The sequence below is a fragment of the Falco rusticolus genome, chromosome 15, assembly GCF_015220075.1.
Source record: "Falco rusticolus isolate bFalRus1 chromosome 15, bFalRus1.pri, whole genome shotgun sequence".
NCBI classification, from domain to species: domain Eukaryota; kingdom Metazoa; phylum Chordata; class Aves; order Falconiformes; family Falconidae; genus Falco; species Falco rusticolus.
In genome coordinates, this window is record NC_051201.1 from 13,849,847 (window position 1) to 13,871,630 (window position 21,784).

The 21,784-nt window shown below is 45.3% G+C and overlaps 1 protein-coding gene and 1 long non-coding RNA gene across 4 annotated transcripts in view; one reads left to right on the forward strand and one right to left on the reverse strand.

The window, feature by feature from the left end:
- Positions 1 to 528: 528 nt before the first annotated feature.
- POP4 (POP4 homolog, ribonuclease P/MRP subunit) lies at positions 529 to 3,752 on the reverse strand. Its single transcript, XM_037408910.1, has 7 exons — positions 3,689 to 3,752; positions 3,549 to 3,601; positions 2,865 to 3,088; positions 2,155 to 2,232; positions 1,917 to 1,978; positions 1,463 to 1,564; positions 529 to 977 (listed from the first exon to the last, which is right to left on the reverse strand). Exons 1-7 carry the CDS (start codon positions 3,693 to 3,695, stop codon positions 841 to 843), a joined length of 663 nt encoding a protein of 220 aa, XP_037264807.1. The 5' UTR covers positions 3,696 to 3,752; the 3' UTR covers positions 529 to 840.
- Positions 3,753 to 3,807: 55 nt separating this feature from the next.
- The window catches only part of LOC119157732, a 32,906-nt gene continuing 14,929 nt past the window's right edge, over positions 3,808 to 21,784 (forward strand). The window contains exons 1-6 of one of the 3 annotated variants that reach the window (XR_005107637.1): positions 3,808 to 3,885; positions 13,902 to 14,024; positions 14,329 to 16,683; positions 17,150 to 17,364; positions 19,275 to 19,419; positions 20,108 to 21,279. This is a non-coding gene — a long non-coding RNA (uncharacterized LOC119157732). The remainder of the gene's footprint in view (positions 3,886 to 13,901; positions 14,025 to 14,328; positions 16,684 to 17,149; positions 17,365 to 19,274; positions 19,420 to 20,107; positions 21,280 to 21,784) is intronic. The other 2 variants (XR_005107638.1, XR_005107639.1) reach the window with 2 other exon arrangements.

Consider the following 21,784-nt stretch of genomic DNA (forward strand, 5'->3'; position numbering starts at 1 on the left):
TTGTGTCTATGTATATAAATAGGCTGGAGTAAAGCTCTGTGAACAGAGGTTAAATATTCATAAAGCAATTTGGTGGGTAATTAAGTACAAGACTGAATGGGGGTCACTTCCACCTTTGAATTTCTACTTTCAAGTGCTTCCCTCTGATGTGATGTGTTGCGTTCCCTGTACTCTGGCATGACAATATATATTTACTAGTATAGATGTATCTGATTTAACCTCAAAAGTAGCAAGCTATTAGTAAGCACCTGGTAAACAAACAGCTTGCAGGGCTGCACTACATGTTTAGTATGATGGTAGTTTCATTCATATATATATTAATCTGTAACAATGTTAACCATGCGGAAGGAGATATTCAGGGTAAAACCTATCAGTTGAAACAATGGACTTGCATATGCTTACACCAGGCAAAGATGTTCACGTTGGGGCAGGAACAATGAAAAGAGCAGTTCTCATCACCTACAGTCTCGTTGTAAGCATACAGTAGACAGATAAAGCCCAATTTATACAGAAGGCAACAATAACATATCAGAGTTACAAGATATAATTTTAATTGTGCAAATTTATAGCTATACATTGAAACAGAAGCCAGGTAATCAATACTGTGTACGTTTAGTAACAGCCAGAATGTTATGTACAATTAACAAAACAGATACAAAGTCCAACAGTCTGAGAGACCGCTTTGAAGACAACAGATACTAGTCATTCTTCAGTAAGAAGAAATGCTTTAGAAATATTTCATGGCTGTTCAATTTTCAATCTGCCAGAAAACATGGTCTTTAAACTGGAAAACAGCAGACTGTTTAGCAGTAGTATTAATACTTCTGATTTTCCATGAAATCATAGGTCAATAGTTCCTTTCAACTTGAATTTTTTGGCAGATCGCTCGCTTGCTCTAAGCTGGAACTTGCTTCCATAGATGTAGGAAATGAATCCATCAATCTCCAAGCTAAACACGTTGTTAAGTTTGGGAACAACTGAAAATACAACAGGAAAGAAATTAACAAATGTGGACGAATGTAAGTCTCTCCTATGAAAATATACTGATGTACAAGGAATATTATTCATATGTAGCCTTGAGGCTTACCACACTTCCAAGGTTTTTATGCTTTACCAAGAGAAGAAAAATAACCAAACCCTTCTAAATTTTAAACTAATTACAAGTTAGTCCTCTTGCAGGAGCATGTGTGTTGCAGAGAACATCCTGTATGAATCGGATGAACGAACCATGTGCATAATCATGTTGGGTTCACTGGAAATCCATTTTTTATTACTTGTTTCTACATTTTTGGCAAGATACTGGGCTGTTAAGCTGTCAGTGAAGATACTGACTCCTGCCACTCTATACAAGAAATTGAAAGCACTGATGTAAAACAATACAGAGATGTAAGATGAACAGTGAGTTCAAGAAATTTCTGATTATTCAAGTTGAGAAAAGCACTGAAGAAATTGTCTGTCTTACCTTTCAATTTGTCCTCTTTAGTGATAATTTTGAAGACATGTTTAAATTCCTGTAGAATGATTCCTGTTATCCCAACGTAAGAGGGGCACTTTGATTTTGTGACTGAAGGAACAGAAATATATATGTATTATAAAATTTCAGATGCAAGCAGTTTATTTACTTTTCTACAGTTGCCTCACTATTTTAAAAACTGGTGTACAATATTCTGAAATAACGCAATTACAGTAATAACTGGTAAAACTTGCAGTTAATCTTTGAAACTAATAACATGATTTTCAAGTGCAGTTGAAGAGTAATTAGCATTGGTAGGAGAGAAAGAACCCATCAACCTATGGTCTCAACTATGTGACTCTAGAGTTAATGATGTTGAAAAGAATTTTAAAATAAGCACCTGAAATAAAGGAGTGTCTGCTTAACTTCAGATGACTTCATAAAAGAAAACAAAACAAAATACCTGTAACAATAGCTCCATGGAGATCAGCTTTTAGCAGTTTGCTCTGAACCATGTGTGGTTGCCTTGAAAAAAGGAAATAAAATTATATGAAAAGTTAGGCTTAAAAAATGGGTTTGTGACTACTGACATCATGGTCAATGTACAGAAATAGCACATACTAAGTAACTATGATGTTACAAGCAGTAATGAAGTATCTACTAAATCAAAACGACACTAATTTTAAAATATCTCAACCTACGCATCTGGTTTAAGTCCATGACATAGGTCTCTGATATATTGTTTCCAGAGTTCATGTAGTGGTAGGAAGATGGCATATCTGCAGTAAAAAAAAAAAAAAGAATTTAACTATCAAAAAATCTACTGGCTGATTCCTGAAGTAATCTGTATTTACAACAGGATGAAGACTAACATTTTAAAGTTTTTTAATCTGCTCTCATAACTTAACCTGTAAGGTAAGCTGTGCCAAAAACCATGTTTGCTTTATTAAAAAACTAAAAAGCATAAAGTATGTTTCTCTTTATCAGCCCAAAATGGTGAGGTGTTTTAGAGGATTGGGCTACATCTAAGACTGAAGAGATTTCTATCTACTCTTTTATCTCCCCGCTTCGTTCATGTTAGCAACAGATGAGGCTTTATTCGGTGGGCATTAGTTTGAGGAAACTGATGCAGAATTTTGACGCTCTGGTTACAGGCAGTCCAACTTCAAAAGAGGTGGCTGTATTTGGGTTTGATTTCTTGTTACATTTAGATATACAAAAGGAAAGAGATGCAGAAATGAATTTTCTAACCATACAAAGAAGGGAACAGTTTTCTCATGGTGAAATGCCACAGGGTCTCAGACTGACTTTACGTGCTGAAGGGTTAGTATCCACATACATACTACTGCTTTTACATGCTTCTGACTTACTTCCCACTTTTACTACACAAAGAATATATTTAAGATCATACCTTTGCTGTTGGGGTTCAATTTCAAACAGGCGCATATCTCTCCTTTGCTTGGCGGTAAAACCTTTTGTTTTCTTCCTCTTTTCCTTTGTCCTTTTTTTGGAGTAATGCTCAAGAACTACAGCTTTCCGAGTTAATATATCCTGAATAGCTTCATCTTTCATTTTTGGCATACTGCGCTTCAGGAAGGCATTTACAAATGCTCTGGCCTCTTCTGGTCCCTGAGGCTAAAGATATTTCAAAAAGATAGCTCAAAATACTGATTGTTACCTAAATGAAGGACTTGCTGCCGACTAGTTTTATCCCGTTGACAGTCGCCATAGGAATTGGTTCTACACATAAGGAATAGTAAATGGTCAAAGCGTTCACGTGCCGAACCCTCGCGTGCGCAGGGCCGAGTGCCGGCGTGCAGCGGCCCCCCCGGCCTTGCCCCCCCCCCCGGCCTTGGCCGGCGTGCGGAAATGCCGGGTCTCGCGTTTAGCTTGGAAGGGCGCATTCAAACGCGAAAGCGGCGGGGGACCGGCCCCGCCCGCGGGAACGACCGCGCGCCCGTTCCTCCGGTTCCCGGCAGGGTCTGTGTAAAACCGTATGAGGAGAGAGCTGAAACCGTCGGGTTAACCCCGGCAGCGCTCCGGGGGCGCCCCCGCCGGCTGTGCTGCCAGGCCGCGGCTCCGCGGGCGGCGGTACCTGGAGGCGCAGGTCCCCCGTCCCCTCCGGCGGCAGGCGGCGGTACAGCTCCCCTGTAAGGCAGAGCGAGGCGGGCCGTCAGCCGGGGCCCGGGCCGGAGCGGGCCGTTACCCGGGCCCCGCTCGCCCAGCGGCGCTCACCCTCCATCGCGACGGCCGGCAGCGCTTCCGGCGCAGGCGGATGACGTGTACGGCGTGACGTGCGCCCGCGCGGAGGGCGGGCTGGCCCTAGGGCGCCCCCGCCTGGCCGCCGAGTGAGCCCGCGGGGCCGGGGCTGGCCGGCTGCGGTATCCCAGCGGGAGGAAGCTCCAGGCAGCAAACAACAAACGGCACTTTTGGTTTGGTTGTTTTTTCCACCCCCTATAATTATTATGTGTTGAAAATACCTTAGAGCAGTTTCCGGCGCTTGTGAGGCTCGCAGGGCGCCTCAGAGGTGCCAAAGCCAGAGAGAGGCCTGTGAGGCGGGCCCGGGGGAGCAGGGCTCAGGCCCCGGGTGCTGTTTGAGCCCGGGTTGAGGCCAGACCTAAAGAAGCTGCTCAGACTTTCCCACAAGTCATATATCCAGAGTGCCAGCCTTGGTGCCTCTCGCCAGCTGTGTGGGGTGTAGGCAGCTCTGGCGAAGGGGGAGCCCAGCCTTCTCCGGCCTTGCCTGATGGCTGCGTGGCAAAGCCATAAGAGACAAAGGACAAAAGAAATGGGATGTCAAAATCTTTTCAGAAAATAAAATTAAAAAAAAAAAAAGGGGGTGGGGGATTGTTAGATTCTGCTTGCTAAAAAGGTTTTACAGAGAGTTTGTATTACTTAGTGCATCATAAGAAATACCATATTGTTGCTGTCTCCCCACTGCTGGTTAGGTAATAAATCCCAGCCTTAACCTCAGGTTTCAGAGGCTGCATTGCTAGAGGTAACCAAGATCCCTGTGTGTCTTGGGAAGAGGAGCCTCCCTGCATGTACCGGCATTCCTGGGTTATTGCCTAACATGGCTGGCCCTGGGGTCCCCAAGAGCTCAGTGTCCCTCATAAGTCACAAACTGTGCTGGACTGTGGTTTAGAGGGAGGTGTTTGCTAAGATCAAAATCCAAAGAAAATGTAAAACGGGGGGAAGTGACGTTGCTTATTGCAGCTGTGAGGTTCTACAGAAGGGGAAGCTGTGGCCAGGGTAGGTTGTTAGATTAGCCCTTTACATTAAGCTAGATAGGGGCCGTTTAATACCTGTAACTTCTATTAGCTGTCTGAAAAGTCATGTTACTATTACTATGCATCACAGGTTTATTTCAGCAGAGATCAGGATACTAAGTTAACATTTTCCAACCAGCATCAAAGTAGCAATCTTACAAAATGAAATCTGGCTATTATTTATCTGTTACACTAACAAATTCTCTGACTTGCAAGAGTAAAGTTGAGCACCAGATATTTCAGTTACTATCATGGGGAAATTTCTTTAAAAAAAATAAAGTCTTGTAAATCGTACCCTCTGTAATGCAGGGCCCCTCATTTTCGCTAGTCATCCACCGCTTCAGTATGATCACGTACACTTGGAGTAGACAGGTCTGTTGTTCGAGTATTGATTTGTTAGTGCCCTTCCCATTGTAACAGCATTGCTTTGGAGTCTAGATGCTCATTGTGACAGGCAGCCTGGACAAGTCAGCCCTCACTTCTTCTCCCTAATCTTCAATTGCTCCCACCAAAGATGCTGGGACATCCATTTCCACTTTTCCATCCTGCAGCCCCCTCGCCTTCCACCTTTTGTTGCTCCATTTGTTCTGCAGATCTCCCCCACCCAGGACTTACAAACGTGGTGCTGAGGCCAGCCACTGGCCAAGCTCCCCAGGCCATGGGCAGGCACAGGTCCTCTCTGTCCTGCTCCAAGGTTCTTCCCATCTCACTTCTCTTGGTAGGAGAGATGGGGTTTTTTTTTCCTGTTCCCAGTCTGTCCTTCTCCAGCCATAGCCCTTGGTGTCATTGCAGGTACCTGGCTCTTGCATGCTCCTGTTCAGCTGTCCCCAGTAGCTGTGTCATATGCTACTGTACTGTGCCTGTAATCATACACCCAGAAACATGAGATCTGTGTAAAATCAGGTCCCAGGTTTCTTGCAATCAAAGTAAAAAAAATCAGGAAGGTGCTGCTTACTTTGAGGCTTACTTTGAGCTTTACTTCCTCTGTTATGTCACTGCCTCTTTCCTCCTGGGATAGGACAAAGTCCTACTTGCTGTACAACACAGAGGTACCCTAAAACCAGAGCAGCCAACTCCTTTTCTTTGCCAGCTTAGTCCCAGCTCGTGCTGCCCTCTGCTCAGACATGATGGCTCTCCAAATACAGAAGAGGTTTATATTCTTGTCACGGGGGAATATTGGCTTAGCAGCTATTTAAGCACTGCTTGATAAAGGATACTTAGGGAGCAAGGTAGTGAGGCAGGGTATGGGAAACACAATGATTTTGTTGAGTGCTGCTGTGGAACACAATGGTGCTAGAGTGATCTCTAACAATTGTGGTCTCTCTGTATGTGTGTAAAGAAGAAAGGGCCAGTTTCTGCAGAGTATTAAGTGTGAGCACTGGTTGGTTTGTATCACAGACCTCCTGGCAGTTAAGTACGTTGCCACAGCAAGCAGGTCTCGGTTTTACACAGCGTGGACTCCTTGAGTTGTCATTGCTACTAAAAAAAGATCAGTTTTCATGAATGGAGTACCAGGATAAGCGCTATGGGTCTTTAGGGCCGTATGAGTGCTCCTTCACTGGATTTATGCTGCAATTCCTAGGGCACTTCAGGGATTAATAGTCAAATCAGTGTTGGCAGTGCTGGTGTTGTAAATCCAATGATCCAGGCTAAACTGGTGCCTGGGGAAGCCGGTCTCTTCCAACAGCTCTACATCTTCATTTCTCAATTTATCTTCAGATATAATGTCTGAGGGAGCAAGATCAGCACATTGGTGTGTGTCCCAGCAAGAAGGCTCCGTGTCAGGAGTCAAGACTCCCATCAAATAAACATGAAAAAGAATGGGCAAAGAAACTGAGAAACCAGAGATGAGCAAAGACATGTGGTGGATAAGGCTCAGAGAAATGAAGGAAGATGGGTAAAATGTTAATATAAAATGAAGTGGGAATACACAAACAAAATAATTATAATGCATGTTTCCGAATGTGCAGTATCACCCGCTCCACTTGTCTTAGTGTGTTAGGCTTTTGAAACTTTTTGCTTCAAGTAAATCACCTTGAATAGGTTTATAGGGATATAAATCCCTAACACATATTATTAATACCAAGTTATAGGTGCCAACATTGGCATTTCTTATTCTATTAAATCTACGTATGGTTTTATTTATTGCTTTCTAAAAATAATACTAATAAAACCTATGCAAACCCCCAACTTTGAAGCAATCTAACCGTGTGCACTAGGGGGCTGTATTGCTGTACCTGTAGGAACTGTTAAACTGCTGGGGAAGCAAACTGTGCAGGCCAGGCGAGGTGAGGGCAGTGTCCTGGGGAAAGCCAAGCAAATGTGTGAGCGATTATAGAGCAAGCTTTATCTTGACAGGCACAGAAAGCTAATACTTGAGATGCACAGTGATCAAAGACGGTAAATAAAGATGCTTGTGTGATGCAAGAATAGAAGGTCAGTGTTTTTTCAAAAAATAGGAAGTAATTATGAACTGAAGTGAGAGATAACTTCACGTACTTCTGCTCAACTCGTGTGTAAAAAGTGACTGGGCTATAATCACTGTTACACTTTTGCTGATTGTCATTGACACAAGAAATAAATACCATAATCCTCTAGAAGGTCTGTCTCAGCAAGCCTTTGAGCTCTCGGAATCGATATAGAATCATAGAATCATTTTGGTTGAGAAAGACCTTTAAGATCATCGAGTCCAACTGTTAACCTAGTTTATTCCTCTTGGCCAAATTGTGTTAGCAGCTGAATTTGGTCCCTAGGGACATCTGTACTGGGGAAAATAATTTCCATTTAAAACCCTCTGATCTGATTTCCTCTACCCAAATATCAAGCTGCTAATACAATTTCCACCCCCTTTCCCGCAGCTGGGCTGAGGCAGCATGCAGCAGCCTGTGTGGGTCCTGCGGCTGTCCCTCCACGTCCTGTCTGTGTCTTGCCTCCCCTCCACGGCTGCCTTTCCTCCTCCTGCTGACGGCTCCTTTGGCCCTGGCAGGGAGCACAGAGCCCCTCTGTGCCAGTGTTTGTAGGGCGCCTTGGCCGACCGTACCCTGCGTGCCTGCCATCCTCCTGGCTCTGGCCGTGCCGTGTCGGGGCCGTGCTGGTGTGCCACAGGCGTGCGACATATGCTCGGGGGTGGTTGTGCGTGGTTCCCTGGCAAAGCCGGTCTAGGAAAGGGTCGTAGTGGTGGGTGGACAGGCTGAGAATTGCCATTCAGCCAGCTGGGTAGACCTTTATTTGTGTTCCGAAGCCTGAATTTTCATTTCTTGTAAGCTTAGGTTTGCTAGAGGAAATCTTGTGAGTCTGTGGAAGCCCATCCTCTTGCGTCATGGGTTTGTTTGACCGGTTTTAGATGGCTGTGGCTGGTCAGCGAGCGTCATCTTTTGATGTACCCTGTACCCCCCAAATGTTTCTTATCCGTATGTTTTTCCATGAGTTTTTCTGCTTGATCAGCTCATCTTTAACTCATGGATTAGGACGAGATGTGTGTCCCTGTCCCCCCCAGCAGTTAAGCTATTCTTTCGAGCTGAAGGTTCGTTATTTCCGTACAGTCCTGACTCCTTGTCATCTCAAATTGCAGCTGCTGCTTCAGGGTCAGTAAAATAGACTGGCTTTTCGGTGTGGGAAGAAACCGAGAAAGCGCTGGGAAATGTAATCAAAATATACCTTAGTGGCACAGAAATCAGAAGTCAAATAATAATCCCAAAATGTTTTCAGAAAACGTGAACGATTGAAAAGCCGGGGTTTAAAATGCAGCGAGGGAGGCGCTGGGAGGGCCGGGCGCGGAGGCTGCGCTCACTAGAGGGCAGCCCGAGACCGGGCTGGGGCCAGCTGCCCGCTCCGAGTTTTCTGTACGTATTTCTACGTGCTGTTCTAATTCAACTAACTGTTTCAAATTTGGTGTTTGTGTGTGTTTTGTATGGGTTTTTTTGTTTGTTTGTTTGTTTTTTTAAGTTTAAAAGCTATTTCCTCTTTTGGAAAAAATGTGGCTGTTTGCAGCTTTTTGTAGCATGCAGGACTCTGGTTCCCTTGTACACTGACCTTTTCTGCATCACAGTAAGATTATCAGTGGAAAGAGGATTTTGAAGGAATTCAATTTCACTGCGAGTTAAGGAGGCCACTTTTTTGAACACGAGTATATTCTAATATCAAAATAAGAAGCTATATCCTTCTTAAAATATTAAGAATATGAGTGAACCTAGAATACTTGGAGATAACTACTGCAACTACTCAGCCATGCCTCGCAGAGCAACTGTAAAAAAGCAACGCTTGCTACCCAAAACAGTAATGAGGAGTCAGAAAGCTGAGGCTTTGGTAGCTGACATTCCGTTTCCCTGCCTGCTGAGATTGTGCGTGATCCAAACGCGCATCAGGATGGCAGGCGCTGCTGCTGCTCCTGAGCAGCTTGTATTTACTAATTAATACTAGCATTCTGCATTCATGTATAATTCCATGACAGTCTGTCTTACAGTCATTACTTTTGCTGTGCTTTGAGTCTCATTTAGATCTTGCTAAATATTTTATTTTAAAACATAATTAACATTGGCTCATGTGTGATAGGGATGTATGATGCAAAATGAGTATTGAAAATGATAAATTACAAAGTAATAATAGTCATTGGATTTATAGCAGGTTTTGGTTAAACGTCATAAAATTAACATAATTCATTAAAATTTAAAAATAATACAGATAAAAAAATTTTAGGCACAGAGGTCAATTATATCAAAAATGTTTAGACTTTTTTTTCTAGAAAAGACTTGTCAAATTGTGCAAGCCTGTGTGATATGGTTTGGTTGTCTTGGCACTTTACCCATGGTAAGTCATTTTTGGCCAAAAATGTGTTACTGCGTACTGCATGTTACTATTCGTGATAGAGTGCAATGGGAAAAGTGATAGCTCGCAGAGCTTGGTGCTGCAGTACTGTGGCTGCTCCAGTATTTGTGCATCCCTGTCAGCCAGGGTCCTTCCTCTGGTCACCTCCAAACCTCCTGTCCCTGCCAGACCACCCACACGCAGTGAGCTCCTAAACATGTTTTAGATATGCTATGTGTAACTCCGCCACAGGGCTCTGGAGGGAGACGAGCAGTTTTCACTAGGGCTAAGGTGACAGGAAGAGGCATGTTTTGCACAAGGCTTATGTTAAAAATAATTTGTTTCACCGAAGCATCTTTTGCTGTGTTTCCCATGGAGTGCTTCAGCGCTAGCTGCTTGGGTCAGAATCGAGGGAGAGGGCACCCTCCATCTCGGAGGGGGCTGTCGCTGGGACCACAGGGGCTGCCCGTGCCGCCCTGACCCACGAAGGAGCAGGAGGCTTCAGCCATCCAGGGCAGTGTCTGCAGTGCAGCTGCCTCCTGCACAGCTCACAGCCAGCAGGCACTTCATGCCAAACAGCCACCGTGCCTGAAGTTAGGGACTGGGATGAAATCCCAGGGAAACTGACAAGGTTCATTAATTAAACAGATACAAATTTTTCATTTTTCCTCTGTAATGAGGCATCTTTCTCAAAGGCATCACTATCGGCAAGGCCCTGTTGCTGCCAGACTCTTTCGAAGTAACACACTTAGGCTGGCAGGAGTGAACAATTTTTTTTAATGAAACGAGTCAGCTTGCACATCTCCAAAGAAAGAGAGGCATTGCTGAGTCCACACGCATGGTCTCATCTGCCAAGGTGCTGCGTAGCTTCAGGTCCTGCTGGTTGGAAGGTGTTTGTCACAGCATGCCAGCTCATGAGAGTCCTGCCCAGGGGGGCGTGTGTCTCCACAAATTCAGGTACTGCAGCCCAGAGAAAATGAGTGGAAAGCATTTGTCAGTTGAAACTGGGCTGAATGAGCTCTGCTGGTACAGCCAACACCTGAACTAGCAGTGTCCAGGGCTGCTGCCTGAGGCAGCAAGGGGTGACAGCTGCTTTACCCAGCTGTTACGGAGTAGTCAGTAGTCACACAGGTGTGACTATGCTTGTAATGCATGTAGGCAGCATTTTCTTTTTTTAAAATAATGTTCCTTGTATCTACATCAGCTTTTTATCAATCAATGACAATATAAACTGTGGCCCAAAGCATCAAAAGGAATTCAGGCGGACCTCTCTCACTGGAGTGCAGTGGAGGGCACTGGGCCGTCTCTTGGCATTTCCACTTGAAGACTTTATATGTGGGAGGGTGAAGAGCAGTCCCAGCATCTGAGCGTTCTGACCCCCACCGCAGGCAAGGTCTTTATGAGCAGTGGTCAGCGTTCAGCTCCCTGTCCGTAACCTGATTTCTTCTGAACTGCTGGTGTGTGGCGGGGCAGTGAGGGAGTTAAAGCTGCTGGATTGCTTTGATAATTGACCAAAAAAAAAAAAAAAAAAAAGCCCATCCAAGCCAACCAAAAAACCCCTGTTTGAGGTCAGTGCTCTTATAAGTGCCTTTTAAAGAAACAATAACCTGATACAATAGAAATATTTTTGTTCCTCTCTTCAGTAGAAATCTGATAAACCACAGAGAGAGGCAGGTGTCCAAGGAGATAAAAGTAATAAATGCGGCTGCAGTTCTGGAGTGAGCTAGCCTGTCAGGCTGGTAATTAAATGAAAGCCCCTCTCAGGAAATGCTGGAAGCTAATAGATATACACGGAGATGCCAATTCATTTGCCTCAGCAATATATGTTAATTATAGCATGAGATTAATTTATACATTTTGCAGTGGGGAAAAAATAGCAGGGGTGGGAGGGGGAGAGCTTTCATCCTGCCAGTGATTATTTCAGGTGGTAGAGGTTATTAAGCACCTTATACTTCTTAAAAACAGAACAGTGGGTGAGAATGGGAGAGAGAAAATGTTTAATTGGAACAGGTCCTCTAAACAAAATTAACTAGTCACAGATTTATAACTGACCTGAACCACATTTGCAGACAGCTGCCAGGGGATCCTTTGCTTTGCCACAGCTCAGTAAGTACAGAGCCCCTGTTAGCAAATAGCTTCAGCTTGAGTCACTCTGTGTTGGTGTGGTGTAAAAGGATTTCTAAGAGTTACATGAGTGTGAAATTAGGAGTGCTGCAGTGGTGGATCACACCTACAGGACAAACAGCGGTTATTTGAGACCACGCTAGGCTCGAGGACGCTTTGGTAGGTGCACGGAGGTGCAGGAAAGGACTGACTTGTCATTAAAAGTGTGCTGGTGATCACTAGCAGAGCGGCATGTGCCACCTGGGCTTGGGGCAGTGAGCTCAGGACCCCGTCAGCTTTAGTGATGTGACACTAACTGTTGACAGAGCTGCCCAGCTCGTTCTAGTTTGTGGTCGTCTCGCTCTGGAAGTGAAATAACTGAGGCCAGACAGACATTGAAGTGGTGGAGATGCTGGTGCTTTCCTCAGTGAGAGGACTGTGACCCTGCTGCGTGCATGGGCAGTGTGTGTTTGTGTGTTACAGTCCCTCTCTGAGGTCATTTTTGACCCTTGTGTCCAGTTTCAATCACCCTTGTCACAGCTGTCAAGCTCTCACGTAACATCGCTGGGGCTCTCGTGCCCAGCCGCCTTCGTTAGCGGGTAGATGGATAGATGTGCCGTTAGCATTGCGTGCTCTGCCCCGCGGTGAGTCCGGAGATGCCGGGGCTTGCTGGTGGTGTGTGCCACTGCACAGCCCCTCTGCCGCCAGCAGCGCGGGGCTCTGCTGGGTGCGTGGCGCTTGTGGAAATGGGGCACCCATTTACACTTCCAAGTGTGGCGTTAAGGGCATGACTATAGGTATTTCAGCTCTGAAACACAGTGCAGCACAGCAGGCTTCTTTCTAAAAAAGTCCTTTGATCTGTAAAATTATCAGCATTGAGGCAGCAGAAGCAAAGCAGATTTTCCTTTATTTTCTTCTGCCTTGGAGGAGGAATACTCGCTTGCCCTTCAGTATGATTACAACCCATTTACCAACACTTTTTTCTGAATTTCAGACCTATGTTTCAGAACAGTCACAAGCAAGAAGTGTTTCTTTTCAGAGCCTGGAGCAGTCAGCATGAGGATAAAGTTTATTTAACAAAAAGAATACTTCCAGCTGAATTTGTATTGTGAAATTACAGGTCCATTTAAAGCAAAATAGAAATGGTGGTGGGTTAGGATCAGGGAAGGAAGATAATGACATCCGCTGCAAAGTGCATCCAACAGCTGTCTTCAAATTTTTAAGTTTTTATAGGACACTTTTGTTCGTGTAATTATGCAAAAGAATAGAACTAAAAAAAAAAAAGGTACTAGATGCTGAAAGCAAGCTCAAGTCTTGCTCAGGGAGTGCAGGTGGAGAGGTTATAAATGGTGTCTCAAATGCTGACTGATTTCAGAGCGATGGACTCTGTCCTTTCTGTCATGGAGGAGGTCTGTGACATTCCTGCTCGCACATGTCCTGTACTGGTTTGGGCTGGGATAGAGTTAATTTTCTTCACAGTAGCTAGTATGGGGCTGTGTTTTGGATTTGTGCTGAAAACAGTGTGGATCAATAACACAGGGATGTTTTCATTATTGCTGAGCAGTGCTTACACAGAGCCAAGGCCTTTTCTGCTCCTCACCCCACCCTGCCAGCGAGTGGGCTGGGGGTGCACGAGAAGTCGCGAGGGGACACAGCTGGGACAGCTGGCCCCAACTGACCCAAAGGGGTATCCCACACCGTATGGCATCATGCAGCTCAGCATAGAAAGCTGGGGGAAGAAGGAGGAAGCAGGGGATGTTCAGAGTCACGGCATTTGTCTTCCCAAGTAACAGTTATGTGAGATGGAGCCCTGCTGCCCTGGAGATGGCTGAACACCTCCCTGCCCATGGGAGGCAGTGAATTAATTCCTTGTTTTGCTTTGCTTGCATGCATGACTTTTGCTTTACCTATTGAACTGTCTTTATCTCAACCCATGAGTTTTCTCGCTTTTCCGATTGTCTCCCCCATCCTGCCGCAGGGGAGTGAGCGAGCGACTGCGTGGTGCTTGGCTGCCAGCTGGGGTTAAACCATGACAGTCCCCAAGGGATGGCTGGCCCAGGCAGGACCCTGCAGGGTGCAATCCCCACCAGGGCTGGCCCTGGCCACACACTGCTCGCACTGCAGCCATTGCCCTGGTCCCATATAAGTCAGCTCAGTCTCTGTTGTTCTAGACTGCAGCTGTCAATATGCACATTTTTCATTAAAAGAGGGTTGTCAACAGCTTTTTGTAATAGTATTTTAAATGTAGTTTGTTCTCGCTACTCTTGCTACAGAGACTGGCTGCTACGTCTCCTCCCAGGCACTGCTGTGATGTCCTCCTGCCCTGCTCTGAGCAATCCCTGTTGGTGCTACTGTAACAGCTGGAGGCCAGCTAGGAACGAACACGGGAATATTTTGTAAGTCTGAGCCCTTCCACTACCCTGGCATTTAAACAGAGATTGTTTTTATAGTTGTCCTCTTCTTGCAAATTAAAAAAAACCAAAAAAGATAGAAATAATAATTTCCCGCATTGCTTTGCATGCAAAAATACCAAGCCCCACAGTTGCCCCCATTTTCGCTGCCAATGCAGACACGTGGGATCAGTTTTGGGGGTTAAAACCAGGGATGTTCAAGTTGCCAGTGAAGACAGGTTACCTGCAGACTGCAGCTCAAATTCTGCTCTGGCTCAGTAGCACTGAGACATTTTGCTACTTTGAACAGAGGTGGTGAGTGAAGAAACCAGTTGGAGCCCCGTGTTCTCCCTGAGCGTCGGCAGAGGTGTTTCCGCGGGCCGGCTGCGAGTGCGCCTTCAGACACAGCACGGCACTCGCTGCAGCTCCGCTCCGAGGGCCTGGCGCTGCCAAGAGCTGTGAGTTTAAAACTAGCTGAGCCTCCCACACGGCAACATGATTTACTAAACCACTAAGATATTGGGTCAGCCTTGTAAATCATTTTAATTATTTCACTAAACAGGTTGTGGAAATAGATCAATAGAAAATATGGCATTTAGGCTTACAATGCTGTGCATTCATTATGGGAAAGAAATTATATTAAATGATTTAGGAGCTAATAATATCTGAAAATAACAATTTAATGGAAGCCTTCCAATCCTGCACTTTGAAAGCAGGATACAGCTATACACAGTCTACCCATTTTAATCTCAGTCAAGTATACACAGCAATTTTTTGATTCTCAGAGAAATGTCAGTCAAGTACAAGTAACTTACAGACTTTCAGCATCCCATAAATTACATTATAATAAAACAAAACCAAAGAAACTGTCAACAATCATTTTTACATACTGGCAGGGTCACACAAACCAGGCACGTAAAAAATAAGAAAATACATTACAATATAACAAAGTGGCGGTGTTACACAGCAGGGGCTATTTTCCACTTGCAATTGCTATTTCTGTGAGACTGTGGTTTGCACTGCTGGGCTTGAAGGGCACTTCTCTCTAAAATGTTGGGGGTTTGTTTCAAACATCAGAATACTAAATGCATGCTATATACATGAAATATAGATAAAGAGACGGCAAGGGAAAGAAACCAGAAACCAGAAAAACCTAATCTCTCCTGTGCAGAAAAAGCCAGGTGTCACCGTTCAGTACTTGAGGTCAGCATTGCTCTGTGACAATTATTTTACTGTGGCTAAACTAAATTTGGTACGCTGTGTCCTGGTTTTCTTAATGCATGCATGATAGTCACCTGTGCTGTTAAAATATTTTCTCCTGAAATAAGCTGTGCATTGTGACTATGTAATGCCTTATTGGCCATCAAGTAACGACGCTGAACCAAGCAGGCACGACTGTGGGCAGAATTTAAGCTGCAATCAGATAGTGCACCTGTGTCGCCTGCTCGTTTCAAAGTCTGCAGCCTACTGATAGGCAGTTGTCATATCAGCTATCTCCACTCTGGTTTGCAGGCAGAGTTAAGCTTTGCTTTAAGGCCTCTGGCTAGATAGCATTTGAATTATGCACTTCATCACACCCCAATTAGCTGGGGATGCATGACGAAAATCATTATCAGTGAGTTTATTTGGGAAAACACCTTATTTGCTACTTGGTTCAGCATATGAAGGAAAACACCTCCACCCCCCCTCTTTCTCTCCACTGAGAAAAGCTTGTTTTAAAGCAGAGGGAAACTTTGAGCTGTGGCAAATTGTTCTGCTCCTGCTTATTCACCTGCCCCCTTGAGCTCCATCTGGCTGTTTTAGGAACGTTAAGTGTTGCGCAAATAAAAATAAATGGCTTCAGCATGACCACAGAACTGACTGAGCACATTCCCTGTGCAGGCTGTGCAGCATGTCTGTCTCTTACTTCCAAGACCCCGCAGCAGGTGAGTTTTACGGTGTCCTCAGGTAAATGGCACCTGTGGCTTCCCACACTGCCCCCCCCCCCATTTTGCAGTCGCACTCCCAGCTATAAACAACAAACTGGACGGATGTTTTTCCCAAGCCCTGTAAATGCCAGCAGCAATAGATGAGCACTGAATGAAGGGAACCGCACTGTGTGAGCACATGGCATTTTCATGGCCCTGAACATGAGCGGTGCTTGCTTTGGTGCTGCTCTGCTCCAAAACCCGGCAGTGGCAAGGTCTGAATTAACCTGGGTAATGAGCCTAAACTTGATTGACTTTTCCATGCACATTTATGACTAGGTTGACAAATACTTTCTGAACCCAGCAAAGCGCCACGCTTTTGCTTTTGAGATGCTTTGCTTTAGTGAAATGCTTTAGTCTAGCGTAAGTAGCATAAAACCTCTCTGGTCTTAAAATGATTAACTCTTGGGTTAATAAAGAGATTTTATGTTCCTGGAAAATATTGCAAAAAGTTCAGCTTCTCACATTTTACACGCTGGCAAGCTGGCTTTAGTTCCGTTTCCTTAGTCTTGATATTAAATCATGTTACAGTTCAGATTTTGACAGGTGCCTGGTGTGTGTTGCTACCTACTGTTTGCTGGCGTTTGAGCTCCCCCAGCCCGGCAGCAGCGAGGCGAGCCTTTCTCCTGTCTCCCCTTACACACTGAAGAACTGCAAGGTGGCCACATCTACAAACCCACAACAGGATCAGTGCACTGGTATGTACTCAGTTTTGGCCTTCCTGTCTTGTCAAACCCTGCTTATCTCCCTGGAGACTGAAATGGCAGTGTTAGTAATTATTAAAAGATTTCACTATATAAGGAGCCTGGCTGCTGCCTTCAGTGGGACTTGCCTAGCTCACACACAGTCATTAGCTCAACCAGTGACTTAACCATAAACCGAGGTGCATTCTAACCAGGATTGCAATTAGCACCTTGCTGTGCATTTAACGAACTTGGGACTTTCATACCACTATACTATAAAAGCTGAAATTATATCCAAGCACTCTATAAATGGATGACACTATTATCATTATTTGTAGCACTGAGTGATTGTATTTTTACTGTCTTGCACTGAATTAGCATAAATGAATCACAAATGTGAGTGTATTTCGGTAAAGATCATAAAGTAACTGATGCTTCTTTAATCAAACTGTGCATTTTCATGTCTCATTTGATTTTGTAGCCTTCAGCTTCTCTTGTGCACTTCCTTGAGTGCTGTGTTCCCCTCAGGGTAACAGGTACCACTGACGCACGGTTCCAGCTAGATCATCGCTCAGCACCGTTATTCCTTGGCCTGACTCAGAACTAGATGTGCACACCATTTCCTTGTCCAAAGATTTATCAGCATTCCCAAGGAAGCGCAGCTCCCAAGCCGCCGCGCTGCCTGGCTCAGTCACGGTAAGGCACGCTGACTAGGCCTTTTGGCTTTCCAGAGCAGCGCACGCTCGGTGAAACAATGTGCTGTGCTTAACAGCAGCCTCATTCCTGTCAGAGACACAGGATTAGTTTAACTAGGGAAAGCAGACTTTTGAGGGTCCCTTCGGGAACGACGGGTGGCTTTTCCTTGTGCTCCTGCTGTCCTTGCTGGCTCAGAGCTGGGGGAGAGGCAGTGGCTGTCCAGTGGAGCGGAGTGCGCGAGGCTGAGCCGTGCACTGGGACGCTGAGCAAGAGGTTTCCTGAGCTGCGCTGGCCACGGCCCTGGGAGCCTGGCGGCATCGCCCCCGCTGCCCTGCTTTCAGGGCTTTCAAGAGCCCAGGCAGCGGAGGAAGAGAAGTAAGAGTCCTCACCACCACACCGGTGGTGCTCTGGAGGCTGCAGGGGCTGGTTCTCTGAGAGCGTGTCTCGGAGACGGCCCATCTCCCAGCCTAGGGCTGCCTGATGCCACCAGAGGCCACGCGTCCTAAGGGGTGATTTAGTTACCAGACCCTTTGCTAAAACCTGCCCGAGCTGTTCCTATCTAGGTCCCGGCAACACACCGTGTTGCTGCTCTTGGGAGGGAAGGATGAGGCAAACCGAGGCGGAGTGTCAGAGCCCTGGCACTGACCTTCCTCATACCCATCCTAACATACCCTAATTACAGCATGTACAGTAAAAAGAGGCTCTGCCATGGTAATTTAGAGCTAAACCTCCTGTTTACCATTGACTATAAATACTGAAGCACTCTTAAAAAAAAAATTAAAAACTATTATAATAAACACAGCACAGAAATCAGAAGTATCCTACTATTTTTTGCCGAAACAGCTGTCTCTGACTGACAGCCTAAATATGAGCACTTGCCTAGATACCATGTAGATCACCCTAAACCCCAAAATGAGTCATGATACTCACTGGATTGTCAGAGCAACTTGCAAGCCTGAAAAATATTTAGGAATGAAAAACTCCTATTCTAGTTTGTTTTAAAAAATCAATTTCTTCAGATTTGCAAGGAAAGTGACAGGAAAATCCAAAAATAAGAGCCTATTTTATGTGGTACTGTCTTTTCATCCTGTGTAACTCTACCTGTTACTATTACTGGTGCCTGTTGCTGTGTAAAGTCTTACCTGCTGTTTCCTGTTTCAAGGGTATTAACACAGAGATGAATTAAAAGTTTCTGACAGATCTGGTCACAGAATAGAAATACAAAAAATAGCTTAACACTGTCTTTCCCAGAGTAAATTCCAAAAATGTCCTATTGGAAAAATATAATCTCTAATTGAACTGTAAGCATTTTTGAGTTATTTATTAAGATACTTGCTAATATTGTGATATAAGATACTTATAAGATGATTTTCCATATGAAATTTAAGAAACATTTTGACAGTAACAGGAAACCAAATCTATAGGCAACAACTAGGGAACTTCAATAACTAACTCTACAGCAAGGTCCTCTCTGATTTGACTCTTAATGTACTGGGACTGTCCGTGACTGCTGTAATAAAAAGTCTGGCAGTCACCATAGGCAGACCAGGAGATTTCAGTCCATGCGTTGACATTGGCGTGGCTCCTTAAAGCCGTCTTGGTCAGTGCTAAGTTTTGGGTGGTCATTGATGCAGAGCTGAAGCACCTATTTTCCCAGGCTGGCTCCGTTTGTAATAATAGCCATCTTTATTCTGCAGAGATTACTGCATTTTAGAAACATGGTCTAAAAATAGCAACAAACCCCTCCTTTGCTTCCTCTTCCCCATCCCCTGTCAAACCACACGGCTGTACCCAGAGAACAGGCTCTGCTGCTGCTCTGGGGCAGGTCAGGCTGATGCAGAAATCCCTCACAGCCGCCCTCCTGCCTTGCTGGGATTCTTCCAGCCTTGGTCTCATTCTCTCTGTTTTAGGGCCGCTAATTTTCCTATGGAGTAACTGCAACTGTGTGACCAAAACCCAGACCTGCCCCACGCATGCACACAGCCGTGGGCTCTGCCTCAGGGCATCTTGCCAGAGAGCGAAGCCCCAGACGCCCAGCAGCCCCCTGCATCGCAGGTCAGTGGTCTGATCTGCAGCGCTACAAGGCTGCCAGGTATGTAGACAAAAACGCCACAAAAGCCCAAAAACAGTGAGGAAGAAAAAAATTCCCCATCTTTCCTCTGCTGTAAGAGGATGTTTTACCATTAAACACTCCCTATTCATCAGCAATAATTTGTGTATGTCGGGATCTTCGCACTCTCCCACGGCCCGTAGCACTGGTTTTCCCTACCTGGTGGCAGAGAACCCAGGGGGTGTCACAGGTGGCATCCCCACGGGCTGGCAGCTCACTGGGCTGCACGGCTGAGCTGCCTTGGCAGGGCTGGGGGAGCTCTCCCTGCTCCCAGCAAACCCAGGCAGCGTGCTCGCTTGCTACAAATTAATATTCTCGCAACAATCCCCCTCCAATCAGTCTTTGCTAAAAGCATTAATTAAGACTTTAACATTTTTGATCCCATCAATTTTCTGTTCTCTTCTTATTAAATAGATGTACCAGGGGAGTTTGAATAATAACTGCCCAAAGTTTGGGGATAATGAATAAATGAACTTCGCTAGCCTCTGGCTAAGCATGAAATTTACTGTGTAGTAACAAATGCAGCAGCGGCAGCTCATACATTAACCAACCTAGTTTTGACACGCAAGTTTGGGAGCACGTTATTTACTTACTAGTTCTAAGTGAGACTGGGCTCCAAAATGTTTTATGCAGGAAATGAAAAATGACATGTTCAGACAGTCCTTTGCATTCTGCCTCACTGTGAAGCTGCTCACTCGCCCATCTTCCCTTCGGTGGGGCTCTGGCCCTCTGGCCACGCACAGTGATGTTTTCAGGACTGCACACTTTCTTTTCTTCAGGAGTTTTGCCAGAACAGGAGCATACCAGGAGGTACGCAGTTTTGCTTTTTACTTGCTAGGTCTTGGCACTTTGAAGGTCACCTGCATGCTCTGAAACGACTTTTGTTCCATGTATTTTTACATGTGCATGGCTCCAGTACCAGCTCTGTTACACTGCTGTAAATCCATTCATTTTTGTAGAACTCCATTAACTCGCAGTGGATTTATAGCGGTGCAACTGTGAGCAAGCTATGGCTGATGGTGCAGACTGGAAATATTACAAGGAAAAGTGCAAAGTTCTATTGATTTTCTCTCAGGAAAAAATGTGTGTTTCCTTATGATTATATTACAGATGACTCAGCTCTGGCCCCCAACAGCCATCACTCACGTTTCCCAGCTCAGCTGCTCGCTGGCTTTGCGAGGAGGAGCCGCTGACTGTGCTGTCCCCAGCGCCAGGACCAGGCGCCGTCTCCTCGGGTGCCTGGTGACGCACCCACCCCACCACCGGCGCTGGAGAACGTTCTGCCCGGCTCTGCGTGGCACTGCAGGAGACACGCTGCCTTTCCGTGGCTCTGCAGTCCAAGCACTTATTCCTAATCAATTCTGACAGCAGACACCACGAGGAATGCTGAGATTTATGAAAGAGCAAGATTTGCCACTAGCCTCTGTCTATTAAGGGTGCAGCAAACCCTCACTTTGCCCTTTGTAAATACAACCAGCAGAAGCAAGGCACTTGCCCTTTTCAGAAGAGCAAGCACTCTCAAAGGACAGATGCTTTAGCAAAAGTCTTTAACACGCTTGCAAGCAGTGAGGTTCCAAATTCTCTATGTTCTTCCATCAAAATGCTTCTCATTTCTTTAAGTGCTTTTTAAAGACTAAATACTGTACTGAAAGCTGCTGCCTTCTTTTTAGCCATGGGGCTAAAGCATGCATGGGGCCAAACGTAGGCTGTGTGTTTTGCAAAAAAGCTGACCTGAACGTGGAAACAGAGGCCCCAGAACCTGGAGGACTCATTCTGCACGATTCTGAAGGCGACGCATAGCAAAGGTAATGTAGAGCGAGCTGGGTTATCTTGGCAATCCGCTCCCTTGTGGAAGTTATCCTGCATGCCGAGAATGAGTTATCTCTGCGTGTGTGCAGGTCTTCACTGGAAAGAAAAGATGCCTATTGCTCTTGTTAGACGAGATTTTTCATCAAATCCTCAGGTTATTATTTAGTAGGCCTGAGTTTTTATAGTGGCTTGGGATACAAGAATTGTTATTCCTACCATGGCACACTTCATTCTGATCTCAGAAAGGATAAAAAAAGTTATTTTTAGTTGCAGTTTTAATATTTTTTCACATTTAATGTGATTAAAGTCTAAAATACCTTGATAATTCTACTCCTGCCACTGCATGCAAAACTTCTAGTCGCTGCTACATGCCTGTGCAGGTAACAGGCTACAATACAATGGGAAGGACAAATACGAGAGGCCGATGTATTTCCTCCCGTGTTTTTTTTGCAAACCACACCATATGCAGTGCCAGCTACAATGTACTCCATAAGCGCTGAA

Bases quoted from the DNA above. Each gene is read 5' to 3' on its own strand.
- POP4 (XM_037408910.1), bottom strand. The intron at 3,089-3,548 runs GTACCGCCGCCC...AAATATCTTTAG, and splicing joins CGGGGGACCTGCGCCTCCAG to CCTCAGGGACCAGAAGAGGC. The intron at 1,565-1,916 runs GTATTTTGTTTT...CTGTTCCTTCAG, and splicing joins CCATGGAGCTATTGTTACAG to TCACAAAATCAAAGTGCCCC.